The 16,007-nt window shown below is 36.7% G+C and overlaps 1 protein-coding gene and 1 long non-coding RNA gene across 2 annotated transcripts in view; one reads left to right on the forward strand and one right to left on the reverse strand.

Annotated features, from left to right (window-relative positions):
* Positions 1-9,598, reverse strand: part of LOC107060693 (uncharacterized) — a 16,396-nt gene extending 6,798 nt beyond the window's left edge. Inside the window, exon 1 of the long non-coding RNA XR_001473472.1 lies at positions 9,585-9,598. This is a non-coding gene — a long non-coding RNA (uncharacterized lncRNA). The remainder of the gene's footprint in view (positions 1-9,584) is intronic.
* Positions 2,036-15,685, forward strand: LOC102598943 (uncharacterized). Its single transcript, XM_006347568.2, has 20 exons — positions 2,036-2,590; positions 3,285-3,359; positions 3,469-3,503; positions 3,581-3,659; positions 4,227-4,319; positions 4,442-4,526; positions 7,958-8,033; positions 8,655-8,780; positions 9,348-9,446; positions 9,561-9,662; positions 11,528-11,689; positions 11,775-11,870; positions 12,387-12,438; positions 12,520-12,631; positions 12,708-12,769; positions 13,056-13,951; positions 14,374-14,465; positions 14,557-14,644; positions 14,918-15,040; positions 15,120-15,685. The coding sequence occupies exons 1-20, from the start codon at positions 2,188-2,190 to the stop codon at positions 15,195-15,197; spliced, it is 2,934 nt and encodes a 977-aa protein (XP_006347630.1). The 5' UTR covers positions 2,036-2,187; the 3' UTR covers positions 15,198-15,685.
* Positions 15,686-16,007: the final 322 nt, after the last annotated feature.

Below are 16,007 nucleotides of genomic sequence, written 5' to 3' on the forward strand. Positions count from 1 at the left end.
AAGTTCTAATAAGAATAAAAATTAAGTTCTAATAAATTAAAGTCAACAACATTTCAAGTTCATATTCCTAATTAAGTTCAATTTATAGTAAATTCAAGTTATAATTAATTATAAGTTCTAATTAAGTTGTAATTCAAATCCCTAAAATTTCAAATTCAAACTAGCTAGATAGTGTCCCAAATTCAAACTATTAGTCCTAAAATCTCAATAATAATTCAAACTCTAGTTAGTCCTAAAATTTGAAAATCATACAAACTCAAATAATACCCAAATTCAAACTAATCCTACAATTCCAAAATAAAACTAATTAACTTAAAAAATACCCAAATTCAAACAAATCCTAAGATACCCTAATTCAAACTAACCCTAACATTAAAATTTTCAATTCACTCACTAACTAATAATCCTAATTCAAACTAATAATCAATAAACACAGATTCAATAAACTAATTACAAATAAATAGCTAACAAAATCAAAATATAGTTCAATTTGAAATTCTTTTTGATGCATTATTAAACCCTAACCTTAAAGGAGAAGGAGATATTGAAGAGAGAGGAGAGGTAGGCGGCGGCGGCAGCGTCTGGTTCGGCAGCTCTGGAAAAGCAGGTGGCGGCAGCTAGCGAGCGGCGAGTCCGGCAGCATCAGCGACGCAGTGATGGTGGTGAGGAGTGGAGAAAAGGAGGAGATTTCACAAATGGAAAAATGGAGAAATGAGGGAAAATCGCAAATCTGTTTTTAGATATTTAATAAAATGCGACGGATAGCGTCTCTATGTCCGTCGCTTTTTAAAAAAAATATTTGACCAACATTTTGACCAAAGAGCGACGGACTAAGAGACACTGTCCGTCGCTTTCTTAAAATATTTGACCATATATTTTGACCAAGAAGCGACGGGCATAAAGATGTTGTCCGTCGCTTATTTAAAAAATAATTAAACAATTAAAATTAATAAAAAACAACGGACGGTGTGACTTTTTTTTTAATTTATAAATAATTATTTTTAATAAAAAGGGACGGACTGCGTCGCTATCTATATAAAATAATTAATTATTGATTATATATATTTGGCGCAAAAATCTGCGAAAAAAGCGACGGACTAAGCGATGCCGTCTGTCGATGAAAATTATTTTTATTAAAAAGCGACGGATAGTGTGACTAATGGCGTCGCTTTTAGGAGCGACGCCGTCAGTCGCTTTTACTTCCGTCGTTTTTTAGTAGTGAGTTTAGGTATGAAACTCTAAAAGGGAATAGTTTATTTGTGTTTTTGACACTTATCTCTTATAGTATTAAAGTATTGACTATAATATACATTTATATAGCGTATACATTACTACTATTTATTCGTTTATTCAGTTAAATACACAATTTATCTTCATATTTTATTTGTGTATCTACTTGCATAATCTGAACTTAGTAGTAGACGCCCAAGATATGTATATTATATGGTGAAAATTGAAATTTACTACAAATAATAAATATGTATTCATAAAAGACTAAACAATGTTAGAATGAATCTATCATCTATAATACCATTCTAATATATGATATATAACAAGTTAGTTACAAAAAATTATCATCTATAAAATATCCAAATAAAACCATATTAAATTAATTTAATATTATAACAATATAATATTTCTTAATAATTAAAAAATTGTTGTAAAATTAAACACATCATATAACTATAAAGAGAATAAGACAAGATATATAGATAAGGGAGAAAATTATTTTATTATTTCAATGTATCTTATAATGGTGAATGATATTTATAGGTTAAGAAATTACTTCAAAAATCACCATAATAAATGTTAAATTAGTAGATTGTTATCTCAAAAAATTTCATATCACCTAAAAAATATACATACATGAATGTATAAGTATTAGTTCATGGAAAAACTAAATAGACAATCCACTAAATTCGATGAATCAAAATTGTTGCTCACAAGAGCAAGTGAAGGGTCGGTGTTGAACCCAGCCAAAATCTATAAAGGTTCGGTCTTGAAACCGAGCCAAAATGCTAAACAAAACATCATTAACGCTAATTAAAAAGAGGGACCACAGCCAAAAAACCGGCAACAGATCTCCAGAAAATCAGACGGTTCATATAATATCATCGTGTACGTGAAAACCCTTTTCATCAAAATTCTTTTGAATCTTGCTTTGTCCTCTCTAATTTTCCTTTTTGCATGGCGAATTCCAATATTGTAATTAAGCAAGAAATTTTGGATGATAATAGAGGGTTTACGAAGAAGCCGCCGGAGAAATCTTCACCGGCGCCTCAATCGGTGTTTATTGATCTAACTAGTAGTGATGATTCCGACTCCGATTCCGGTTCCGATTCCGGTAGTCTTTCCGGTAATGGTAGTAATAGGCCGAAGAAGAAGAGGAAGAGTGTACAGGATGTGAACTTCGCATTGCCTTTGGGATTTTTGGATCCTTTGCCACCGCCTAAGGAACCTCCATTGCAGTTACCGGCTCCGCCTAATGGAAGTAATAGGGATTTAAGTGTTTCGGGGAGTAATTGCAAGCAGTTTTGGAAGGCTGGAGATTATGAAGGGTCTCCTTCTGCTAGTTCAGGACTAAAATCAGGTTTGTATTATTTTTCTCGAGCAACTTGAACTAAGAAAATTAGCTGAATTTGTTGGTTTTGATTTGTGCATGCCAGCAATTATGTGCCCTTTCCGTTTAATTTTTCTATGAATTGTTTTTTTTTTTTGTACATATTGGTGGATTACTCTAAGCTTAAAAAGGGTGGGTTAATTGGATTGTCTAAATCTTGTTGAATATGGGGGAAACTCTGAGTTAGTTCAGAGCGTTAATGATTGTTAGTTTGTAATTTTTTCTTTGGTGGATTATTGTGCCTTAAATTTGGTGGGTGATTTGGATTGTCTAAATCTTGTGGAATATGGTGTAAGCTAGGAGTAGTAGTTCGGAGCCTTAATGACTGTTATTTTTGGTGGATTATTATGTAAGCTTAATTGGGTGGGTGAATTAGATTTTCTCAATTTTTTTGGATATGGGGAAACTATGGTTATTTATTTATTTTTGGTTAATTAGGTAAGTTAATCAAGTTTAAGTGGAAAATCTCTCTCCTTTATTCGGTCAATAGAATGTTTCAAAGTTGTATACTAGTAAGACCATTTATTAACTAACCTTATTGGAAGTATTAATATCTCTGGTTATATATACTAATGAAAGGATATTATATATATTCCTTTTTGGGTTCTTGTAGTAAAGAGGATTATTTTAGCTGTGAGAGTAACATACTTTCTTAATCTTGTAGGTGGTATAGATCATGTCCGAGTTCATCCCAAATTCCTACACTCCAATGCCACAAGTCACAAGTGGGTACTTGGAGGTAAATTATCTCATTTGATCTTAACCATATTTTTTGTAGGGTTTATTACATACCCTTACAGTTTTTTCCCTCTTGATTTCATCTTTTCTGATCGTATCCAATCCTGCAGCTCTTGCTGAGCTTTTGGACAATTCATTGGATGAGGTATACTTTTTGGCTTACTACTCTCATTTATTTCTTGTCACTTAACATACTGTTTTAAGTTCACTCTCTTTGATAAGGTGTCCAATGGAGCAACATATGTGAACATTGATATGGTCAAAAACAAAAAGGATGGGAGCAGAATGCTTCTGATTGAAGGTATTTCTTTTGCTTTTTATATGGTTGCTAGAACTATGCGTTCTCTACAAATGAGAATGCCAGTCTTTTTTATGTCAGATAAGCTGTCTTCAGGAAAACCTTCTATACTATCCCAACCAATCAACTTCTATACCCTTTCCTTCCTTTTATTTTTCTTCCCTCCATTTTCCTTTTTAACTTTTATTGGGATTGGTGAAGTGGAGAATGGTTATGTACTTCCACTTCTCTTTAATTCTTGTGAATCAGACAACCAGTAAAGAGGACATCAATTTGTGTTCTGTGTATTTTGAGGAGAAGCAATCTCAATGTTAGTTCTCAGGAGAACACGATGCCCCACCATGGAGTTCCCTATTAGATGGTATAAAACTGTGGATAGGCTATGCTTCATTAGTAGGAGCAATAAGCTGGCTAAATCTTTTCCTAACCACCCTAAAAATGTTATTGTTTGAAATATTTATTTCTTATATGCACTAAACCTCTCTCTCTTTGATCAAGACACTAAACTTCCCTCTTCATTGTATCATATGCTTCTTAAAACTGTCATTTATCTTGCCCATTCTTCTACAGATAATGGTGGTGGGATGGATCCTGAGCGAATGAGGCATTGCATGTCTCTGGGATATTCTGTGAAAAGCAAAATGGCTGATACTATTGGGCAGTGTGAGTTTTAACTGAGATGCTTTTGATATGAAATGCTTTTGATATTGTTAGTTTCTGTTCTGTTGTTCTGATTATCAATAATGTCTACTTCAGCGTATAAGTTATTTTTGTGCTTTGTATAGATGGAAATGGATTCAAGACAAGTACCATGAGACTTGGAGCTGATGTGATTGTTTTCTCTCGTTCTGGTGGGAAGCCAGGGAAAAGGTTCTTACTTCTGCCTCCTTTTAATGGTCTCTTACTCTGTTCTTCCATTTCTCAGTTCAGCTGGTACAAGTTTGGAAATTGGCCTAGGGCTTACATGTTACTGGAGTTTCATTCATGGACTTGTCATAACTCGTGTATTTGTTCCCTCTCTGCTCATCAGCATTTTATGTTCTTGGTTTCATATGTGCAGCTTTTCTTCTGATATTATGTGTAGCTTCATACATCCCTTGGATGATCACCATTCTATGATTTTCTTAGTAACTTGTAGAACAGAATATTATGATTCTCACACAGTCCTAATGGTATTCCTAATTGGCAAAGAGTAGGACGCCAGAGTTCATGACATGCTTCCCGTTATCAGTTAATAAGTGATTGTATGGGAACAATGAGATGATATTTTTGAAATTGTTGCCTTGGTTAAAAACTATGTATGGTAACGGAGAGGGAAAAGTAAAATCTCTTTTTACCCTGCCTTCTGCAGGGAAGGTATAAAGTGTGATGGGGGATGGTTGGGGCCAAAACACGAGAAGTTAATTTGTGAGGTTATGCTGGTAGTTTCGACCCATCAATGCAGCTTTAATTCCACTGCACAATGTTGATTTCCATCCACTCCCCTATCTGACACCCCCACCAATAATAAACAAATAAAATAAAATATAAAACAAGAATCTTATACAAATTGAGATAATAAGCAGAGGGTTATGTTGGGAAAAAATGACCTACAAAAACAATATTCACAATTTATAACTGCAATAGACACGTCGCACCATAATAAAATGCGAAACGAGGACATCGAGAATTTTATGCGGAAGCCCCCTTAAATTAAGGGAAAAACCACCGCTCTAGAGGACCAATTGATTTCAATATAACAAAGATTGTTACACTTTGCAGTCTTGAGTAAAATGCTTGAAGACTACTATACATTCAAAAGAAAGAAACCTATTGACTTTTCCACCTTACTATAATATCAATCACAATTTTTTTTCTCCTACTATTAGTGACTTTCGCTCTACAAGTTATGTATTGCTTCTCTTTCTTTGTGTATCTTTGATGAACAAATGAGGGAAGAATGCCCCTATTTATAGGGTTAGTATACCCCTTTCTTGCATCATCAATGCCATTAGCAAGTTCATTTTTTTTTCTTCCATGTATTTATATATCAGTTTGATGATGTGGGAGGAGTTGGTTGAGGTGGTGAGAGGCCATAGTACGGTTTCTAGGACCTTTATGGATTACCTACTCCTTAGTGGGAGGTAGAGGTCCTTGTAAAGACTGCAAGGTTATCTGGAGCGAGGATCTTACAACCCAACATAAGCTCATAGTTGTAGATTTGGATATCAAGAGGACGAAGAGAACCTTCTATGACCAACCTAAGATTAAATGGGGGACGCTTGACAAAGGCCAAAGCTCAGGAGTTGTGGGAGAGGTGGCTATTGGGGTGGGGGTGAGGAAGCAGCGGGTATACTGTAAGTAAGTGGATGCATCAGGGAAGCAACTTGAGGGAGGGGGTTGAGGTTTACGGTGGTGGAATGGGAAGGTTCAAGGAGATGTGGAAGCCACAAAGGCTGCTTATGCAACATTAGTGGAAAGCACAGATCAAGAGGACAAACGGAAGAATAGGGAGAAGTATAAGGCGATGAAGAAGGAAACTCAGCTCACGGTTACGACGGCTAAAATGATAGGATTGAAGCACTTGTATGAAGAGTTTGAGGGCAAAAGGTGGGGATAAAAAATTGTATGGGCTCGATATGGTAATCAACGATAATACACTGAGTAACAAGGACACGAGAATTTGTGCATGGATACCCTTTTAAACTAAAGGGAAAACCACGACTAGAGAGGAGAGATTGATTTCACTATAGCAAGGATTTTTACCTTTGTAGTCTCGAGTAAAATACTCAAAACACTATACACTCTCAAGGACAGAATCCTCTTTTGATTTTCTTACCTTATTACAGTCTCGCTCACACTCTATTTTTTCCTCCTAGACTATTTCCTTGTACTGTCAGTGATTTTCTCTATGCAACTGATGTATTGTGTCTTTCCTTGTGTTGCTTGGATGGATAAATGAGGGGAAACTGGCATCTATTTATAGGGCTGGTGTACCCTTTGCTTGCATCATCAATGACATGCAAGTTCATTTTTTGTTCCCTGTATTAGTTAGCTGGTTGCCAATTCCAAAAGGTGGTTGCTCAAAATATTTGTTGCAGATCACTTTCACAGTTCTTGTCAAAGGAAAAGGAAAAAAAAACATGGGACTGGATCCCGAAGGTTATGCATGTGCTCATTGCAAACTTGGGTCTGATCTGGTTGATTTCTAGTTTCATGTCATTGAGAGAGTGATTTTTCTTTGGTCTGCTTAAGTATATTTTGTCAACTGGGGAAACGCTTGGGTTTATTGGGGAAGTAGTTTGTGGCTGGAGTTGTATGATATGGGACATTTTCCTAGCGCTAGCATAGCACTTCCATATGCTTAAAGCTAGCTCTTATGTTAAGACCAATGATACCTGGGAATCCAGGTGTCTAAACTGGTAACCCGATGTCTGGTGCCTAATTTCCAATCAAGTCACATGAAACCTATGTTGCACAAACTCTTCAAAAATGTCTAAGGGGTGCGTGTCGGATTTGCCATGCCAAAAGTAGTGTATTTTTGGAGAATCCAACACGTGTGCGGCATCAAAAGTGAAGAGTCCGCAACTTAGCATGAAACTTTGTGCAATCAAATATCCTGTGTGGGTACATTCAATTTTTAGCAACTTCGGAGTGTGTTGAAAGCTTATGCATGAAGTAGCCATCCCTTGTCGTGGGGTACATTTGAGGAAAATGGAGACCGTGTAACACATGTTTGTTGTATCCATGAGAATGGCATGTGAGTTACGAGTGCAAGGCCTTACGGTTGGTTCCTTGCACCGTAGATTCCTTCCTAAGTTTCCCTTTTATTTCTGGAAGTTAGTGACATCTGATCTCAACTTCCTCAGGCTCTTGTGCAGTCTTCCACTCTTGTATTTGTGATTATTTGATTGTTGGATGTTTTGTAATATATAGAGGTTTTAAATTGAACACACATATGTTCATGAAAGAACATGATTGTTATGAAAAGTTATTTGTTCATGAAAGAACATGAATCTTATGAAAAGTTCATGAAAGAACATGACTCTTATGAAGAGTCATCCCTTAAGTTCTATAATATATAGACTCTCTAGACTAGAAGTAGCCTAAGAAAAATCTGCATGTATAAACAAAGGGCTTTGTTGTATCCTGAAGGGATTTGTTTGTATTTTCCCCAATATGTATATGGGCAATATCTCTTTAAAGAAAGTGATTACACACCTCAAAGCCATCTTCTTTCGACCCTCATTTCTCTCTCTTTATTCTTGTGGTGGTTGGATACTGCTACTTATGATTTACCCTGTATTTTCTTTTGATTTCAGCCCCACACAGAGCATTGGATTGCTGTCCTACACATTCTTGCGAAACAAAGGAATGGAAGACATCATTGTTCCCATGGTAGGCATGCTGAATTATTTCAAATTTCCATAGTTTTTAATTCATAGTTGTTGTGATCTTATGGTGAAAATGAGGATCCAGTGTCCCTATCTGAGGTAAAGTGCATCTTGAAATGCTTCTATTACGATTCACTAATTAGAAACCCAATTAATCAACTCTTTGCCCCTATTCTCGTGTTAGATATCTAAATGAAGTAAACAAACTCTGTGCTTTGTATGGAGTTCAGTTGTTGGTGTAAACTTTGTACAAATGTGCATTCTACCTTCCATTTTGTTCAAGCTGTGTGCTGTATCAGGACTTAATGTTGCTTGTGGAGATTTTGTACTAGTGTTTGCGCTCTTCCTCCCATCTTTGCCTGTGTTATCTTATCTCTAAGCTACAGCTTTTTAAGAAAACCTGATAAACATGTTTCTGGCCTTGCTAATGGTGTCCTGATTTTACTTTTTCCCTTGATAGTGGTTCTTGCATTTCATCTCTAGACTTATATTGATAAGTCCTAGGAAAGAGGGATCACTTATTCCCTTCATGAGAATGATATTTTAGAACTTTCTTGGATATTAGTGACTTTAGATGTGTTCACAAGCTCTTATATTGATGTTTGTTTTCTTGCTATTGTGACAGCTTGACTACGAAAAAAGAGAAGGGTGGGACAAGATAATACGATCATCTCCTGGTGACTGGGATAAAAATCTTGAGACCATAGTTGAGTGGTCCCCTTTTTCAAGTGAAGTTGATCTTCTTAGACAGGTAAATTTTCAAAATCATTCCCCCTCCTACGACCCCCCAAAAATGTAGTAGTATTTTAATTCCTTCCAGGATTGTTAAACTATCATGAAGATACAGATGGAAAGATTTGCTGAAGGGTGTGTAACCCTGAATCCTGATTGCAGTATTAAATAGAACATATACTCACCCCCAAATTTAATTCAGCTCTCATAACTTCAAATTTAGCTTAAAAAATCTAGCTCTCCATTGTTAACCTTGGCCCAGCCAGTGTGCAACCCTAGTGTGAAGCTTTTCTGTGTATTCCTCTCCTGTCATATATGGTATATGCTTCCAGCCAGCACTATTCAGTATTCAATGAACTTCAGCAATCGTATTCTTACCTTGAGCATGTGCCCATTGTAGCTCCTGTTTCCAGTCCATGGCCTGTCGAGGTTGAAATTAATGAACCCTTTTGGCACACACTTATAAAGTTCAATACTTGGGTTGACATGATATTGCCTTGTCAATTTTGTTTCTATGTTACTCCGTCGTTCAGTTTTGGATGTGGTGTATCTGCTAATCATTCTATTTTTTCTATACATGCTGCAGTTTAATCCGATGAAAGGTCAAGGCACTCGGATTATAGTGTACAATTTGTGGGAGGATGACCAAGGACTACTCGAGCTAGATTTTGATGCTGATCCACATGTAACCAAACCCTTTAATATTCTTTACTTGTTACTTGTTTTTCTGCTTTACTTAACGTGCTGCTACATGATTCGTGGTTTTCGAGTGACATGCTTCTTTCATTCTCTCCTTCAGGATATTCAAATAAGAGGAGTCAACCGTGATGAGAGGAGCATACAGATGGCCAAACAGTATCCGAACTCCCGGCATTTCTTGACATATAGACATTCACTAAGGGTAAGTAATAATTGTTCTGCCATGTTTAGTGGGAGCATTTTTGTTACACGTCACCAGGTTATTTGGATTTCATGTTACTGTGGAGGTTCTGTGATGAAATTGATTAGTTCCTCGACTCTTAAATCCAAATGAAGGGCACTTAAATTTATCTCTAACTAAAAAATGTCGCAGGCTAGTTGGATAAGTATTTTCCCAAAAAAAAATATAGGTTTTATTTGCAGCAGTTCTAAGTCCCTGCTTGGATTGTGGAGGTTTATATGCTTCTGGAACCAAGGAGCAGTTGTAGTTATCAAGTGGGTATTTGCCTTTGCCCATATTGATCTACATCAAGAGCAGCTAGCGACTATCGTCAATCCTAAGCATTCCAAGTGCGTCTTGGTTGCAAGTTCATCATCCTAACATTTGATCATAAGTAGTTGTAGATCAATTTTTTCCTTGTATATTCCTTGGTAGAGCTCTGCTTGTTGCTGCTGCCTCCTTTTCATCGTTCATACAACCAGAAACAGCCTCCTTTTCAATGTAAGGGTAAGGTGTACGTACACTCTACCCTCCTCCAGACTCATCTGTGGGATTACACTGGGTTTGTTGTTGTATACTCTTAGTAGAACGTTGACCAATTATTTTCATGTTTTGAGATTAAGTGCAAGTACTTAATTTTATTTGCCCATCAGAATAAGAGAGATGTAATTCTTAACCAGCAAAATATGCTCTAGTTACACTTGTAGAATTTTCAGATTATCTGAATAGTGTTTTAGCCAAGAGATACGAGTTGCTTGATGAATTGATTTATTGGAATTATGTGATGAAATTGGAGTGAAATGAATCAGTTTCTCTTAATTTATGTAATGCATAGTTTAAATGAATTTGGTCTATTTCCTAATTGGGCCTTTTCCTATGAGGATCAGTTGCAAAATGTACATAGAGGTCTTTGTCAACAACTTTCCCGTATGTTGTGAAAGGGAAGACAAGTTTTGGAGCTGACTTGGTTATTAAATGCTTGATTCAGAGAATTCTGAGACAACCTGGTCATAAATGTATATTGTTTTTATTCTCTTCTTCCATCTTTTCTCCACTGTAATAGTGTTGGCAAAGTGTGAGAACATGATACAATCCACTTAAGAGGTGTGAATGTCTGAATATTTTTTTTCTTTGTTTGATATTTTGCTTCTAAAGCTCAACAGGAATGTTACCATCTTTACAATTATGAAGATGTTGAAACAACAGAGATAATACTAAAATAAGGGTGTATTTTTGTGTTAATATTACTGTGTTCTGATTAGTTAACTAGCCTATTTGATTTTGAATAGCTGATTTGTTTCCTCTTCTATTCTTCGCCTATGTGAGCTGAGGGTCTATTGGCAACAACAGCCTCCCTACCTCTGAGGTAGAGTTAAGGTCTGCTTACACTCTACGCCAGTGGCGGAACAACATATACTTGAGGGGTGTCAACCGACACCCCTTTGTTAGAAAATTATACTGTGTAGCTTGGTAAAAATATTTTTGTATGTACATAAATCACATATTGACACTCCTTGGCTTCTACACGATTTTACTTCCTTATATGTTGACACCCCTTAGTCGAAATTCTGGCTCCGCCACTGCTCTACGCTCCACATACCCCACATTGTGGGACTACCATGGGTATGTTGTACTATTCTTTGCTTATGTACCTACTCTTTCTTTAGCCCTTGCTTGGTTTCAGTTCAATACATGGTTTTGCATAGACTTTGATTGGAATTCCTGTAGCTCTGTCTTTTCTCTAGTGCTACGTGCGTGTGATGTTTGTTATATTCACAAAATACGTATATGATTCTTCTTCTTAGAAAGTAATTTCGTTTTTATCACGTGTATTCTTGGATTTTCAGAGCTATGCATCAATTCTATACCTAAGAGTTGCTCCTGGCTTTCGGATTATTCTGCGGGGTAAAGATGTTGAGCACCATAACATAGTAAATGATATGATGATGACCCAAGAGGTCACGTATCGCCCTATGCCTGGTGCGGATGGAGTACCCAAAGATTCCAATGTAATGTCTTTGAAGGCAAACTTGATTTGGATTTTCTTTCAGTGATGAATCTTTTTCTCATTCATTTTCATTTTGATGCTTGTAGATGGTGGCTACTGTGAAAATTGGGTTTGTAAAGGATGCTAAATCCCATATTGATGTTCAAGGGTTTAATGTCTATCACAAAAATAGACTTATTAAGGTTTGTCTTTTTTCTGAAGTGCAATTGTTTTAGTAAACAGTGATGATCGCTGTAGGTTGCTGATACCTTCTTGATTATGTGGTGGAATGCTTTCCCTAGTACCTTTGTGTACTAGGGGATTTGTATATCAGATCTATTTTTATGAGACATGCACCTTTCTTTTTTCTTTTGTTTGAGAAGGCAACATTTTGTATCTGTATTATAAAGATTACCCTGAAAACTAGAGTAATGAACCATATTAGCGAAAAAACATGGTAATGAGACATGCGCTAGATATTTTACCTTATCCTGCAGTGAAATAATTTTGTTGTTCTCCCTAATCTGCCATCTGCTAATCCGAAAAAGAACAATTTTCTCATCCTTATACTCCCAACTTTGTTAACATATGGTGTATGTGAGTTTATGTAGACTTTCCCTATTGTCAGTAAGAGATGCATAGTTTGGAGCCTTTGCATGGCAGAACATTCTCCATTTTGTGATCTAGTGATCTGTACTAAAGTTTCCTTCTGTTGTCAGCCATTTTGGAGGCTTTGGCATGCTCCTGGAAGTGACGGGCGTGGAGTTATAGGTCTGCTCTTTTATCTTAAAAGTCATTCTTTTATAGCTTGCCTGTTTAAAGTGCTTATTGTTTTGCATTATTTGATGCCAGGTGTATTGGAAGCCAATTTTGTTGAACCAGCACATGACAAGCAAGGGTTTGAGCGTACGACAGTTCTTTCAAGACTTGAAGCACGATTAGTGCAGATGCAGAAAACTTACTGGTGTGTTCTGTTTCATCTCCGTGTTGTGCTTTTCCAGAGTTACATGTACTTAGTGTACTCCTAATTTCTTTTCCAGGTCAACTCTTTGTCACAAAATTGGGTATGCTCCTAGGCGGAATAGGAAAGCTATTGCACGAGGTATCCTAGGTTTTCTTTTTTTATCTTATTTTTTTATCCTTCATCAATGCTTTACACAACCTTTAGTAAGGTTTGACTCTTTGTCTGGGGACTTGTGTTCACAACTTCATATATTTCACATTAATCTCTATTTTCAAAGAAGATATTACGTTTGTTATTAAGGTTTTTTGTTTTTTCTTGATTTGTTTATTTTTTTAATAACTCAGCTCAAGAAGGTGATCTTGCCTTCTGATTATATCTTGTTTCTTATTATAATTGATAAGTACATAATTATGTTTTTCAACAGAGAATTCTCCTGATTATCTTCCTTCAGCATCTCAATCGAAACATAATAGTTCCGGAAAGTCATCTGAGAAGAGCAATGGTGTTGGGCACCTTAATGGCAAGCATGATGGCAAAACCAGAAGATCTAGAAACATACCAAGTTCTTTGGAGCCATCAACTTCTGCCGAAGATGACAGCGATGATAGTGTCCAAGTTGTCCTTCCAAAGAATCAACCAGGTGGACATCAGAAGCATACTAATGGAAAAGATGGCTATCAACCAGGTGGACATCAGAAGCATACTAATGGAAAAGATGGCTATCAACCAGGTGGACATCAGAAGCATACTAATGGAAAAGATGGCTATCAACCAGGTGGACATCAGAAGCATACTAATGGAAAAGATGGCTATCAACCAGGTGGACATCAGAAGCATACTAATGGAAAAGATGGCTATCAACCAGGTGGACATCAGAAGCATACTAATGGAAAAGATGGCTATCAACCAGGTGGACATCAGAAGCATACTAATGGAAAAGATGGCTATCAACCAGGTGGACATCAGAAGCATACTAATGGAAAAGATGGCTATCAACCAGGTGGACATCAGAAGCATACTAATGGAAAAGATGGCTATCAACCAGGTGGACATCAGAAGCATACTAATGGAAAAGATGGCTATCAACCAGGTGGACATCAGAAGCATACTAATGGAAAAGATGGCTATCAACCAGGTGGACATCAGAAGCATACTAATGGAAAAGATGGCTATCAACCAGGTGGACATCAGAAGCATACTAATGGAAAAGATGGCTCTCGGGTTATGCATTCACCGCCAGGCTTTGGACAAAGAGTTGCTGAGCAAGTATGTTCTCCTGGTGGAAGCCTCAAGCGAGTTACTAGAAGTTCAAGATCAAAGGTTATTTCAGATCTATGTGCCCTTTAACCTCCAAATCTTCTTCTGGATGTCTTATTTTTAGGAAAGGGTTAGGATCCTTAATAATAGAATATCTCCAATTAGTGATATATGCCAGAGTATCATGTTAAATTGCTGCACTTGTAGCCAGTATGCTCTTTTTGAAGGTATATTCATATATGTCTTGATGAAAATTTTGAAGCTACAGGAGATTCTAACATTCATTACCATGGACTCTCACTGAACACAGTCAGTGCTTTTTTGGGTAGGGAGGGGGGTTGGTATGGCCCAAAATTTTGCGCACCTAATTGCGCTCATCAACTTTTGAAGGTTCTCATTGGGGAAAATTGCTCTTCAATAGAATTTATTTCATGGAGAGTTGGAACAGATAGTGGAATTGATAAATTTGTTGTTTGGCCCAATAGGGAGATGCTGATGAGAATGAGGGCATGCTGCCAGATAACCTCACGGAGTCTCTAGAGCAGTTAAAAGCAGAGAATCGTGAGCTTAAAGAAAGGTGCTTGCTCTGCAACCTTTGCATTATTGTTAAGCTATTTTGTAGCATTTTAGGTTCATATGAGCTATCAAAATGTTTATTTATTCAACAGGTTGCGGAGGAAAGAGGAAGAGATTTTAGGTGATTTGTTACGTGATTTACAACTTGAAAGAGAGAGATCCAAATCACTTGAAGCTCAGGTTAGATGAGATTTTGATGTTTACTGTTCCCCAATCTAGCCGCATTTCTGTGCATGAAACCTTTATAGGTGGATATGAAGTACTACTTGTTCATGTTCCTTTTTCTTCATTCTGGTAACCGAAAACATGACCTCAAGGTCCTTGGACCTTTCTGTGGTTCCTGCTATTGAATCTATCTACAGTTTATTTTTGTAATAGTAATGGTGAAACTCTGTTAGACTAGATTTTGATGGGTTCTTTAAAGAAACTGAAATACTTCTGCTCCATGTTCAGCTGCAGGAGTCGACTAGAAAAATAGAGGAACTTAACAAGGAGCAAGAAAGTTTAATAGACATATTCACGGAGGAGAGACAACGCCGTGATATGGAGGAGGAGAACTTGAGAAAGAAGTTGAAGGTGAACTTCTTTACTCAATTTTTTGCAACCTTCCCTTTAGGAAGTGAATAGTCAATTGATTTTCTTGACTCGATTTCAGGATGCATCAAATACTATACAAGAGCTTCTTGACAAGGTGCAGGTTCTGGAGAAGACAAGGTCTGTCAATCATAGGTAGTTTAAATCATCTAAGGAACTCACAGTCTCTCTTGGTTGTCCATGCTGTATATATTATGAGTGAGCCATAGCACCAAAATCCGTAGGAACGTTATTTTGGTGCAGTGGTTTTAACCTAATTGTGTTTCCACTGCTCTTGAGCTCCGGGCACACAGGCATTGCTCATTTCTTCTCCAAGTTTCGGTTGTCTTGCCTAGTAGGGTGGTTTAGAGTGAACCTCGATTCCCTATTATCTTTAGAACCTGAAGCCTCTCCCCTCTTCTTAGCTTTGAGGTGTGCTAGAATTGACATTTTCTGTTGCCTTGCAAGGTTAGGAGAAATATCAATGCCAATTTTTTTCTCAGGAAGATGTGCCACTGTTTTGTAAATATTCTAGAAAATGGCAAGACTTATTGCCCTCTAATTTCTAATTTGATGGAGATGCTGGTGACATTCTTTATTTTTATCCAACAACTTTGCAGTGATAATTTCAATATCTTTGCTGTGATATTTTACTAGTAATTGCTGCACAAGTCCCTGACCTATCCTGCCCATCGCTGTCGTTTCTTCTTTGATGAATTTTAGGATAAAATAATGTTGTTGAATCGGACAAAGTTCTATATTCTTCGACCTTTTACTTGAATAGTCACTTTTGCTTTTTTCGAGAATTAAATAAGTGTACTTCAATCCTAGTTTTAAAGTAATTTGTGTTATTTTAGGAGGAAGAAATTCATGTTGTAGGGTTACCCATTTGTTTGTCCTGTTCAAAAGATTGCAATTGTTTCTTTGTGATGTAAATTTACTTTCTTTTTGGATGTTGTAGTTGTGTGCT

The sequence above is a fragment of the Solanum tuberosum genome, unplaced genomic scaffold (genome assembly GCF_000226075.1).
Source record: "Solanum tuberosum cultivar DM 1-3 516 R44 unplaced genomic scaffold, SolTub_3.0 scf00093, whole genome shotgun sequence".
Taxonomy (NCBI): Eukaryota; Viridiplantae; Streptophyta; class Magnoliopsida; order Solanales; family Solanaceae; genus Solanum; species Solanum tuberosum.